The 13,769-nt window shown below is 45.9% G+C and overlaps 1 protein-coding gene across 1 annotated transcript in view; it reads left to right on the top strand.

Annotated features, from left to right (window-relative positions):
* The window catches only part of SEC63 (SEC63 homolog, protein translocation regulator), a 620,356-nt gene that overhangs the window by 356,464 nt on the left and 250,123 nt on the right, over window positions 1–13,769 (top strand). Inside the window, exon 14 of the mRNA XM_069235447.1 lies at window positions 5,622–5,704. Within this exon, the coding sequence (XP_069091548.1) occupies window positions 5,622–5,704 (83 nt within the window). The remainder of the gene's footprint in view (window positions 1–5,621; window positions 5,705–13,769) is intronic.

Raw genomic sequence — 13,769 nt, 5'->3', positions numbered from 1 at the left:
TGGGTAAGTGACATTTTCCATTCGCTGGTATGTGTAGCTGCAGATACACATGCTATGCATAGACTACAAAGCAGTTACTCTCCCCAAGAAATGCGGTGGCTAGCCTGTAGGAGTTGGAGTTGTTTGAAATACTGTTTTTACGACAGCTTGACCAACATTGGCTTGTTGATTTGAAAATACATCTACACAGTAATGCTTTGTAAATGTATGTGGTGTAGACCATGTGCAGCTTTACATATGTCTGCCATTGGTATGTTTCCTAAAAATGCCATAGATGCACCTTTTTTCCTAGTGGGTGTGATTAAAAGTTGTCTTCTTGCCTTGATGTAACATGTTTGTATAAATCTAACAATCCATCTTGCTAATCCTTGTTTATAGATAGGATTCCCTTTATGTGGTTGTTGAAAAGCAACAAAAAACTGTTGTTTTTCTGCACCTGCACATTAAACACTATAATCAATAAAAAGCTTGCAAAAGTATTGAGTTTTCTGGACCACTCCTGATATGAAGTTACAAGCAATCAACCTTGTGCTTGAAGTCCTTCAGCAAGTGAAAATATTAGTCCTAATGCGAACATTAAAAAACGAAGTGGGATTCAACCTAATTCTGAAACTTGAGTGTAGGCTTAGCAAGGAAACGTGTTTCATTCGTTTTTGCGGTTTGCTGTTGAAGAACTGATCCATCACTTGATTACGGTGCCCCCTGAGATTCCCTGGTCAACGCTGCAGTACATTGAAGCTTTCAAGGTGGGGGCCATGCTACAGGGTTTTGGCACAGTTCCAGTTCCCACTGGCGTGCCTTCAGGCACAGAGGATCAGCAGGGGGCTCCAGTCATGTTGCTGCTGGCAGATCTATCCTTGGTGCATTTTGATCCCTTGGGACCCGCTTCAGGCTCCATACTGACACTGGTACAGACTTCCATTTTGGTCTCTTATACATCGATGCTGATACTGACGCTACCAGAAGATACAGATACTGATATCATACACTGAATCAGCTTTGGCTCTCTCTTGACCGAATATCATGCTATGAAATCTCAGAAACATAACTGGTCGTATTGCATTCTGACTTGATGCCTCTACCAGGGCGTACATGCCAGCAGAGGCTCCATTATCTTTTTGGCTCTGACTCTGAACAACGGACACTCCAGGATGTATATTATGATGATGGGTATGCTTTCTCCCCCCACACCCTGTACTACAGAGAGGATGCATTATACATGAATTTGCAAGAGGCCAGCTATACCCCAGGCACTATACCTAATACAGCCTCATGAGAGAGCTATTAAAAGATATGCGCCGTTGGGAAGAAAGATGTAGGAAAGTGGCATCGTTCTAGCATAGTCAGCCCCAGCATTGGTCCAATTACTTAATACCTTCTCCGAATCTAGGCATGTTTGGTATCAAACATGTTGGAATCATGCAACTACACAGATTCCAGTGCTAGTAGCATGATACTGTGTACTCCGGGGGTTTCTTAGAAGATACCCCAGTTCTGCCAGTGCAGCGTATGGGGTCTAGCTGCCAGCCCACACTGCTGCTGACCCCAGCCACTGTTCTGCCCTCCTGTTGGCAAGCCTGGCTCAGGCCAGAGAGGCAGAACGAAAGATTTCCTGCAGTGGAGAGGTGTGACCACCTCCCCCTGTGTAGTAGGTGTCTAAGGGCTGGGGTGGGTGGCCTCTGAGCACCACCAGACTGCTTTGAAGGGCACATTTTGTGCCCTCATAGCATAATCCAGTTTGCACCAGTTCAGGAACCCCCAGCTCCTGCTCTGGCGCGTAACTGCACAGAGGACAGGGGAGTGACCACCCCACTGTCCAGCTCCTCCCCTAGGGAGGTGCATGGAGCTCTGCCAGGCGGCCACTTGATTGTGCAATCTTGGAAACTAGATGCGCAGAGGCCCCTGGGAGCATCTGACTGGTTAGGCCAGGTAGATGACGTCCCTGACCCCCCTCTGATAGGTGGGGTCACTTCAGAGGGTGACAAACCCCCTTCTAGGGTTACTTAAGGGCTCCCCTGTGGGTGGGTCTACAGATTCCTCGAGCAAGACTTTACAAAGAACTCTCTGCAAGACACCACCTGCTCCTGGCCTCTGGAACCACTGCTGGTCTGCTTTGCATCTGAAACACGTCTGCTTCTGGTAGGAAGGCTCCCATTGTAACATTGTTTCTCCAGATCCTCCAAGAATTCTGCAACATCCAAGGCTTTGCATTCTCCTTGGTCATAAGGACTTTGCACCTGGAAGTATGAAGGAATTTCCCTTGGAGTAAAGGAGTCACTCCCCTGCATCCACAGGCACATCAAAACAATGTCTAGCGGCTGGTGGGGTTTGCTGTTCCACAGACATCTAAAGGCTCTTCAATGGTGGGTCTTTAGCTTCCTCTGGGTCCTGCTTGTCTTCTAACCAACTTGAGTCTGTGGGCCCCTGATACTAGACTGGAGCCCTTGTGCACCACTGTGGCTTTTGCCAAGGCTTGTTGACTCTTCCTCCAGGAGATCTTGAGGTGCCAAGAAGCCCCGGCCTCCAGTGCTCTGCAACTCGAAGATCAGCCCCTATCCTGCCACTCCTGCGACGTGGGCCTTCTGACTCCCGCTGGCCTTCCTGTGTGCTGAGGGCCAACCCTGACTCCCTCTCAAGGGTAGATTCTCCTGGACCCCAAAACTCTGCAAATACCTCTTGAGCTCCTGCTTGTATTTGCCAGTGCTTGTTGATGACCTTGCTGGTCACTGACTGTCCTGCAATCTGGTGACCGTCAAGGGATCTTCTGCGGCTCCTGGACCACGCAGCTGGACTTTTTCCTCCACTGACATGCGGGAACTTCACCCGTAGGAGGGTGGGCATTGCCACCTGGACTCTGCCCTTTTCCTTTCCATGTCCTCCACATCTGGAATCCGTCCCTAGGTTCCACAGGCTTGGTCCATGGGTCGTAACAGCAGCTGGACAATCCGAGGCTTCCACTGACTTCAGAGAGTGTCCCTTCCCCCCTATGCATCCAGGTCCCCTGGTGGGTATCCTCAGGTGGGGGCACTCTCTAAACTTCCTCCTGTCTGTTGGTTTTCTCGGGGTCCACTGGGAAGGGTCCTTAATCACACAATCTCCAACCACTACTCCTTGTGTTAGTCTATGAGATGACCGGGTGGGTAACTACCTTGCACCTGGTCACGGGGGATACTTACCGTACTCACCTCTGTTGTTTTATCTACCCCCCGTCCATAGCGAACTACCACACCTACCTTGGTTGGGGTTCACTGTTTCACATTTCACATACTTAGTATATGGTTTGCCCTCTCCCTCCCCCCAATAGGGCCCTGTACATTCTATTTCTGTCGGTTATCTTGTTTAAATATTGTGTGTAGATATCTCCAAAGGGAGATATACCAATGCTAATCTAGTAGTAGTGCTGTAATAAAGAATCCTTTATTTTTGCAACACTTGTGTGGCTCCTTCTTGTGAGCGAGTTACTGTCTGACTACTGTGGTATTACAAGTGCTGTCCATTCCTCCTGGATAAGCTTCAGCTGGGCGCCTCAGCTACCCCATAGAGCTTTTACTATCTGGACAACTATTCATTATCGCTAAGGGCTGCCTGGACCCACTATAGGGTGCCACAACATAGGTGTACATCATAAACTGAGCAAGCCTCCTACAATAGACTCTCCACCATGTGGTGCATTACCAAAAGAAAATACTTTATCACTTTGTGGAGATGCAGCACAGTTTCTTCAAAGGTCCATCATAATAATTATGATAAATGTGTTTTTATAGATCCCTTTGTACCACAAGTATGTGATTTATAAGCACTGTAAATAACAAGTCATGCTTTTACCGTATTGAATGGTATTTAATTTAACACCTCAGAACGATATAAGTCCCTGTTGGCCTTGCCTGCATTCACAGTTGTGACTGCAGAAAATCACATATTTCTGCAGTTAACATTGAACTCACTGAGCCATCCTGTTACGTTAGAAAATCGCCAGTTATTAGAAAGGAACCAGAAAGTATTTTAATCATAATGAAATGCAGGGGCCTATTAAGCTTCTTTGCCAGGTTAAAAAATCAACCCTCCAGGTAAACAAACTGGAGGTAAACTTCAAGGACGTTCTTCCTTTGTTTACATGAAGGAGGGGAAAGTATGGGTACTGCAGATTAAGAAAATGTGGATTCCCAGAGAGTGCAGATAGATTCCCAGACATTGGCTTCACTGTTGCAGACAAGAAGTGAGAGGAAAAAGAAAAGTGCCTGGTGTACATTGGACCTCTTGTTTATCAGGTACTTTAGTGGGAGGGAGTCCATTTGTTTTTTGCTGATTTCAAGCAGAGCTAACAAGCAACAATGCAGGTTTTGTTTGGACTTTTTTGGTCAGTCGGACGTCTGAGCTGAATGTATATTGTAGACAGAAACTATACAGGTAAACTTGCTGTGGAATCTTTGAGGTTCCAAAGTTAGGGAATCTGGAATAGCCTACCTTCTCTGGGAACTTTCTTGTGCTGGATGCAGCATGTCTTTCCGCAGGATACCATTCTTACCACACATGTACGCAGCAAATGAAGGCCTAAAAACACAGCACAAACTCTATTATATATAATAAACGCATTTTACCTGATTAGAGCTGTTAGTCTCCTCTCCCAAAGGTATGGTTAAAAAGGTCTCCATCCCATACTAAATGTTCAGCTGTTACTAATAGACAATCTAATAACGGGGGGAGCATCAATAGCCAACCTACTGAGTGTGAGTACTCTTGCGTGGGCCCTAGCCCAGCAGAGCCGCGTGACCAGCTGTTGCTTAGGTCTCAATAAACAAAATTGCACTGAGTAACTCCAGTCGTTTCACAGGTTTGGCGGTCCATTGGTGTGAAAATCATTGGTCAGACAAAAATTCAGACAAGAGGACAGAATTGAACAGCTTCCAATAGGGCTTTCTCCCCTGCTTTAAATAACTTATTTATCTTCTTTTTTCCAGCATCCCTGAATACATGGGCCTTCTGCTCTTGCAAATTCTTATCTCTCGTAGTTTTCAGCAGTCACAAATATGGTAATTGTCCATGATTGTAGATGCCAGTGGTTGCCTTACAGTCAGGGGTGCTGTCCACCATCTTTACCAAACTCCAAAGAGCGTTTTCCAGATTCCTTGTGCATGTGGCATTAAAGGAGAGATTAAACATTGTATTAAGCAATAGGTGCAAGCCCTTTTGATGAGAGGCAGTGTACTTTAGTTTCTAGATACCACCTAGATTCTGTATGTGTCAATCTGTTGTTCTGCTTCCTTGAATGTTCACACTGATATGGTTGCTTCAGAGTTGAAATTGGACATCATGGATACTTTCCAATTTTAAAGCACTGGCTCTTTCATGGATTCACCTGCTTGACACATTTCCTTTCATTGAAGTGGAAGTCTCCTTTACAAACTGGAAATGATTCAAGAATGTGAGCTCATTAAGATTCCAACGCTGGAGAACTGCAGCAGCTTATTTGGTTAAATGTTCTGAATTTGCTGTAGTCATAGGAGTGTTTCAGGTAGTACTCTTTCTTTTGTGTTCTAATGTTACACAAGAAACAGAGAAAATAAAAAGAACATGCTTACCAAAAGTATCAGTTCACTTTATTTTTAAATCTTTTGTTTCAGTTTTGGACGATGAAGATAGCAACAACATCACCGTAGGCTCTCTTGTAACTGTCTTAATCACATTAACGAGAAAAACAATGGCAGTAAGTATTGCTTGCATTCCCTGCTAAAGCTTTTAAGTAAAATAATTATAATATTCTTTGTACAAATGAATGACACAGTTTTGGCATGTAAACTCAAGTTCCTGCAATACTAATCCACTTATTTTTTAAACATTCATATTTATTTTTAAAATAAGTGTAAACCACATTGGCACGGGATGATGAATGCCTAAAACTATCCTGACTCTTAATTTCCAGTGTGCTGTTTATTCTGTTGCAGTGATTCCACATGTTTCTGGTGACAGATATAGTTGATGTATTACATTTTGTATGCTGATGACATTTAACAAGGTCATTCTTAAATAACTTTGCAACATGTTGTTGAAGAAATTGTGGTATGAATGAATGATAAACTTTGTGTGAATAATTAAAATTGTTGCACCAAATACAATAATAGATAAACACCCATAAAATGCAAACATTATTATCCAACACAAACCCGAAGTCAAATGGTAAATAAGTCATGTGTTTTCCTAAAATAGATTCATGTAAAATACGTTTAAAATTATCCAATTATGCCATAGGCTGCTTAATTCTCAGCTATGTGGACGTGTATTAAGCCTTAAAAAGCGCAAGTGCTAACTCCCGTATGCCCCTCATGTTATCCACAAAGTGAAAGGAAGCCGTCCCCACATTGGCGATTTGACTCTCAGCTCTTTGGGTTCGCAAATGCAAACATCCATGTACCCCTGCTCTTTAGCCACAAAGTGACGAGGGGTAACCTCTTACATCTCTTCACTGCAGTGCCCAAAGCCAACTAGAAGAAGTGTGAAGTCATTTAGGAGATAGGAGCCAATTCGTCAACACCATTTCTTTATAGACCTCACCCCTCCTGTGGGTTCCCTCACTAATTTGGCCCTGTGCATGGTATTAGGAAAATGTTCCCAAAGCAGGGCAGTTCCATGGAGACCACTGCAGTAAATAGGTATCTTATAGCTTCTTTACATGTTCTCAACCCATGTTTCAAGAACAGGGGTTTTAAGAGTTGCCCATCTGTCTGAGGCCAGACATGGGCAGCAGCATACAAGATGTGTTATAGATTCAGTGTGATATTTACACAGAGTGCATTCCTGCAAGAGTCCCTGAGACATCTTCCATGTGCGTCAATAGTCCCAGACAGGAAGAGTTAAAAGACGCATTTGCAAGATGGTCTGGAATGATCAAACTCCTAAAGGTGCTTTCGTGTAAGGCTGGCCTTTGGTGGTTGCATAGGATTCAAGTAAACCATCGGCTCCACTGATATTCTGGATTGTAAATATGTCTTTATCTCTTGAGGCTTGCATGCGTATCTCTTTACATTTTTTCTTCAGCACCGCCTTCGTGATGGAGGGATCTGAAATATAAGAGGGAGCCAGATTAAACTGTTCCACTGCCTTGTTAGCTCCTGGTTTTGTCTTTAAAGATTGCTTTCAGAGCCCCCTTCAGGCTGTCGGCATTTGCCTTGCAAACACTCTGGTGGAACTATCATGTCCATTTTGCACATTATGTTAATTCTTAATATGTCTAGTTCCAGACGTATCCCTGCATGCCTAGTTGGTCTGGGCATCTGGGCTACCCTTTTGTAATCTCTCATCTGGCAATTCTCCAGTGGAGTTGTCGGTCTGCCAGGGAATGCAAGATGACGGTAGGAAGTTGCAGGTGGTAATTTCGCCTTTCACACTCTACTTATTGCCTCTGATGTTGGTGCCTCAAGCTGATGATAGTTTTGCTAATGCATAAGAGATTTTCTCTTCTTTGGCTGTCAATGCCACTACCTGATGTGATATTCTCCCTGTGTTTGATAACCAAACTCCAAGTTAGTAATATTTATCTTCCATCTCTATGATTAGTGGTCCAAGTTTCCAAGTTCTTTGGTTGGCCCGAGAAGCCCCCCCTGTGCCCTGCCTGCATCACCAGAGTGATCCCCAGGGCTCTCCATTGATTCCTATCTACAACCTGACACCTACTTTGCACACTGCACCCGGCTGCCCCTGTGCTGCTGTGGGTGTATTTTGTGTTCCTGTTTGGGGGACACCCCCAAACTTCCCCCGTGCTCTACAAAGCCCCTGTGGTCTGCTCCCTGAGGACGCAGGACCTGCTAGCAGACTGGAACCGGAGCACCCCTGTTCTCCCTAGGCGCCTATGCTATTTGGGCCCTACTTTGACCTCTGCACCTGACCGGCCCTGTGTTGCTGGTGCTGGGTGTTTGGGGTTGACTTGAACCCCCAACGTTGGGCTGCCTTTGCCCAGGAAACTGAACTTGGAAGTGCTTTACTTACCTGAGAAACTAACCAATACTTACCTCCCCAAGGAACTGTTTATTTTTGCAGTGTTCACTTTTAAAATAGCTTCTTGCTATAATTCAAAGTTGCATACTTACCTGTGTGAAGTACCTTAGAATTTATGTACTTACCTAAATTCTGAATCTTGTGGTTCTAAAATAAATTAAGAAAATAATATGTTTCTATATAAAAACCTATTGGCCTGGAGTTAAGTCTTTGAGTGTGTGTTCTCATTTATTGCCTGTGTGTGTACAACAAATGCTTAACACTACCCTCTGATAAGCCTACTGTTCGACCACACTACCACAAAATAGAGCATTAGTATTATCTAATTTTGCCACTATCAGCCTCTAAGGGGAACCCTTGGTCTCTGTGCACACTATCTCTCACTTTGAGATAGTATATACAGAGCCAACTTCCTACATTGGTGGATCAGCAGTAGGATCTAAGACTTTGCATTTGCTGTACTACTCAGCCAATACCGGATCACATGACTAAAATTCCAAACATTGTCATTAGAAATTGATTTTTGTAATTTGATTATTTTTCTAAATTTTTAAAAGTACTGCTAGGGCCTTGTGTAAGTCCTTGTTAGCATTTCGTTTGACGTTTAAAAGTTTGTTAAAGGGAGGATTTAAGTTCTAGAAGTAGTTTTTAGATTCTTAAAAAGTAATCCCAACTTTTAGAGTTATAGTGAGTCAAACAGATGAGGTAGTTATGGAACTCAACCTCCCCCCTTACCTGCATCTAGGGATGTCAGAGTTAAGGTCTCTCTGTAAGACAAAAAAGATCAAAACTGGGTCCAACCCTACCAAGGCAAAGCTCCAGGAGCTCTTGGCAAAGTTCACAAGGGACCACCCCTCTGATATGGAGGATCCTCCTTCAGATGGGGGAAATTAGTGAACAGAAGGATGAACTCCCCCCCCCCCCCCCCCCTCTTGTCCTAAATAGGGAAGACAGGGCTCCTAGAACCCTGTCCCAAAAAATCATAGTCAGAGAGCCTGGCTCTTCCATAGGGGAGTCCAGTGCCTCTGTGAGCATTGAGGACAGGCTCAATGAAGAGGACATCCTTTTAGCAAGGATGGCCAAGAGATTAACTTTGAAGAAACAGCTCCTAGCCATAGAAAGGGAAAGAAGAGAAATGTGTTTAACTCCCATAAATGGTGGCAGCAACTTAAATAGGGTCAGAGAGAATACTGACATCCTAAAAATAGGGTCAGATAGAATACTGACATCCTAAAAATCCCCAAAGGGATTGTTACTAAATATGAAGAAGGTGATGACATCACCAAGTGGTTCACAGCTTTTGAGAGGGCTTGTACGACCAGACAAGTTAGCAGATCTCACTGGGGAGCTCTCCTTTGGGAAATGTTCACCGCAAAGTGTAGGAATAGACTCTGCACCCTCTCTGGTAAAGATGCAGAATCCTATGACCTCATGAAGGTGACTCTGATTGAGGGCTTTGGATTCTCAACGGAGGAGTACAGGATTAGGTTCAAGGGGGCTCACAAATCCTCGAGCCAGACTTGTTTTTTTTTTTTTTTTTTTTTTAGTTCTCTGTCATAACACTAGATGGTTGGATAACTGACAGTGGTGTAAGTGATTATGATGGGTGGTATAATTTATTTATGAAAGAACATCTGTTAAGTAATTGCTTTGATGACCAACTGCATTAACATCTGGTAGACCTAGGTCCTATTTCTCTCCAAGAATTGGGAAAGAAGGCAGACCACTGGGTCAAGACAAGGGTGACCAAAACTTCCAGGGGGGGGGGAGGGGTGACCAAAAGAAAGGGGTCACAAAGCCTCCCCAGGGAAAGGGTGGTGAGACATCCAAGGACAAAAACAAAGAGTCTTCTACAGGGCCCCAAAAAACTGTTCAGGAGGGTGGGCGGCCCTGAGCCTCTTCATAGTCCACTAATGGGTATAAGGGTAAAATCTTTAATCCCAAGAAGGCCTGGTGTCACAACTGCAGACAGCATGGACACCAAACTGGAGACAAGGCCTGTCCTAAGAAAAGTCCCACAACTACTACTCCAGTTAGTACTGGAATAGTCAGTCTCCAGGTGGGATCAACAGTGTGCCCAGAGCAAATCAGGGTCCACACTGAAGCTACTTTAGTCTCAGAGGTTGGGGTGGATTTAGACACACTTGCTGCCTGGCCGTCTAACATGCAAAAATACAGGCAGCAACTCTTTGTGAATGGAAATCGAGTAAAAGCCCTGAGGGATACAGGTGCCAGTGTCACCGTGGTGACAGACAAACTGTTTTCCCCGGGACAGTACCTGGCTGGACAGACATATCCAGTCACAAATGCTGACAATGAAACTAAAGACCATCCCATGGCAATGGTAACTTTAGAATGGGGAGGGGGCACTGGCCTGAAACAGGTGGTAGTCCCCTCTGCAATTCTAGTAGAATGTCTGCTAGGGAATGATCTGGAGTCCTCAGCATGGGCTGAGGTAGAGCTCAAGACCCATGCAGCCATGCTGGGCATCCCTGAACTGGTGCGTGTCAAGACTAGAGCACAATGCAGAGCACAGGGTGAAAAAGAAGTGTTGAAGTCTGGAATAATGGCCCAACCTTCCAAGAGGAAAGGAAAGAAGACTGGGGGACCACCTCCTTCACAGCAAAAGAAACAGGAGCTCTTGTCCCAGGAAGATGTCCTATCACCGGAGGGAACTGAGTCCATGGAGCTAGAGCCTTATCAGGTAGAGCTCTTGGGCCCAGGGGGGCCCTCAAGGGAACAGCTGTGTCAGGGACAAAAGACTTGTCCCACTCTTAAAGGCCTAAGACATCAAGCAGCTGAGCAAGAAAAAGGTAATGTCAGTGGAACCCACAGGTTCTGTTGAGAAGATGGACTCCTTTACACTGAGGCAGGAGATCCCAATCCTGGTGCCACTGGGAGAGTGGTAGTGACTCAGGAGTTTAGGGAGTTTATTCTGACCTTAGCCCATGACATTTCCCTTGCCCGGCATTTGAGACAAACCAAGACTTGGGAGAGATTAGTCAACCATTTCTATTGACCCAATATGTCCCAGAAAGTTAAGGAGTTTTGCAGCTCCTGTGTCACCTGTCAAGCCAGTGGTAAGACAGGTGACCATCCAAAGGCCCCTCTCATTCCACTTCCAGTGGTGGGGGTCCCCGTTGAGAGAGTGGGAGTGGACATAGTGGGTCCACTGGAACCTCCCACAGCATCAGGGAACCAATATATACTGGTAGTAGTGGATCATGCTACCAGGTACCCTGAGGCAATTCCCCTTAGGTCCGCTACTGCCCCTTGCAGTAGCTAAAACACTCATAGGTATTTTTACCAGAGTGGGATTTCCTAAGGAGGTGGTTTCCGACAGAGGTACCAACTTCATGCCAGCTTACCTATAGCATATGTGGAATGAGTGTGGGGTGACTTACAAATTCACCACACCATACCATCCACAAACCAGTGGTCTTGTAGAAAGGTTTAACAAGACATTGAAGGGCATGATCATGGGGCTCCCTGAAACTCAAAAGGAAATGGGATGTCCTCTTGCCATGCCTGCTTTTCGCCTATAGAGAGGTGCCCCCTTTGAGCTTCTGTTTGGCCATCCTGTAATGGGACCACTGGCACTTGTGAAAGAAGGCTGGGAGAGACCTCTCCATGAGCCTAAGCAAGATGTAGTGGACTTTGTACTAGGCCTTCGCTCAAGGATGGCAGAGTACATGGAAAAGGCAAGAAAAAACCTTGAGGCCAGCCAACAACTCCAGAAGTTGTGGTATTACCAAAAGCCTGCTATGGTTGGGTTTCAGCCAGGGTACTGGAAGGAACTTTGAAAGATCTTCAGTGGTGGCTAACAAATCAAGATTTGGGTCAAGGGCAGATCCCTCTCCTTTCCCCAACCAGACCTCACAGTAGTGACAGATGCGTCACTCCTGGGATGGGGCGGCCACATAGGAGAGGCAGAGATCAGAGGCCTCTGGTCTCTGGTGGAATCCAGGCTTCATATCAATCTATTGGAGCTCCGTGCGATTCGACTAGTATTGAAAGCATTTCTTCCCTCTCTCACAGGGAAAGCAGTGCAAGTGCTTACAGACAACACCACCACCATGTGGTACTGCAACAAACAAGGCGGAGTGGGGTCGTGGATTCTTTGTCAAGAGGCCCTTAGTCTCTGGATTTGGATGGAACATCAGGACATTTCCCTGGTGGTTCAACATCCGGCACCAGAGCAGACGAACTCAGCAGACAATGCATAGTCGATCATATATGGCGTCTCCATCCGGAGGTGACGCAAGGTCTCTTTCAGCAGTGGGGAGAGCTTTGGTTAGATCTCTTCGCCTCTGCAGAGAATGTGCAATGTCAGGTGTTTTGGGCGTTGGAGTTTCCAAGGCGGCACTCGCTCTGCAACACCTTTCGTCTCAAGTGGAGATCAGGCCTCCTGTATGCCTTTCCGCCCTTACCACTTCTGCCCAGAGTTCTGAAGAAGATCAGGCAAGACAAGGCCCAAGTTATTCTGGTGGCTCCAGACTGGGCACGAAGAGTATGGTATCCCGAGCTCCTGAGCATGGCCATAGCTCCTCCGATCAGACTGCCCATTCGGGAGGATCTTCTGTCACAGCAGCAGGGGAGGGTCATCCACCCGAACCTGTCCACTCTCCGCCTCCTTGCGTGGAGATTGAGTGGCAACAGTTGACGGCTTTTGACCTTCCTTCCAAAGTCTGTAACGTAGTCTTGGCAGCCAGGCGTCCCTCCACCAAAACAGTATACACCTATTATTGGAAACAAATTGTGGCATGGTGTATAGCCAAATCTGTCGATCCTCTCTCTGCACCTCTTTCTGAAGTTCTGCTCTTTGTTCTCTCTATTGCCCAACAGGGCTCTGCCTTGGGCACCCTCAAGGGCTTTCTTTCTGCTATCTCTGCCTTCCTGAGACTACCTGACCAACCTTCTTTATTCAAGTCTCCCATTGTAGGTAGGGAGGTTTCTCATAGGTCGCACAAATCTCTTCCCACCTATCCCATTTATCATGCCCCAATGGGATTTCAATGTAGTCCTCACATATCTGATGTGCACTCCATTTGAGCTGCTTCACAGCTGCCCTTTAGGGCTCCTAACCATCAAGACTGCCTTCTTGGTTGCCATTACCTCTTCTCACAGGGTAAGGGAGCTTCAAGTTCTTTGATCTAAACCACCTTTTCTGGCAGTACATCCTGACAAAGTGGTACTCCGCACTAGGGCTTCTTTTCTCCCTAAAGTGGTAACACCCTTCCATCTAGGTCAATCCATCACCTGGCCTACTTGTTACCCACCCCCCACATCCCTCACATGAGGGGGAGAGACTCCACCGCCTGGTCCCAAAAAGAGCGTCGGCATTCTACCTTGATCGTACCAAAGACTTCCATGTGGACGATCAACTCTTTGTGGGATATGTGGGGGTGAAGAAAGGGAAGGCCGTGCAAAAGAGAACCATTTCACAATGGGTCCTCCTATGCATCAAAATGTGCTACGTTTTGGCAAAGAAGCAACCCCCTGAGGGTATGCAAGCTCACTCAACTAGAGCAACTTCAGCTACGACAGTGTTAGCACGAGGTGTTCCAGTTCTGGATATCTGTCAGGCAGCCACGTGGGCATCTCTGCACACGTTCACCAAGAACTACAGCCTGGACAGTCAGGACAGCTACTTTGGTCGTTCGGTCCTACAGGACTTGCTGGTGTGATCTTGGGTCGCAGCCCACCTCTGGGGATGGTATTGCTCGGGTATCTATTCAAAAGGTAAGGAATCTGCAACTAGAAGTCTCTATCAGTTGTAC

This window comes from Pleurodeles waltl, chromosome 5, assembly GCF_031143425.1.
Source record: "Pleurodeles waltl isolate 20211129_DDA chromosome 5, aPleWal1.hap1.20221129, whole genome shotgun sequence".
NCBI lineage: Eukaryota > Metazoa > Chordata > Amphibia > Caudata > Salamandridae > Pleurodeles > Pleurodeles waltl.
This window is presented reverse-complemented; position numbering and strand designations above follow the sequence as displayed.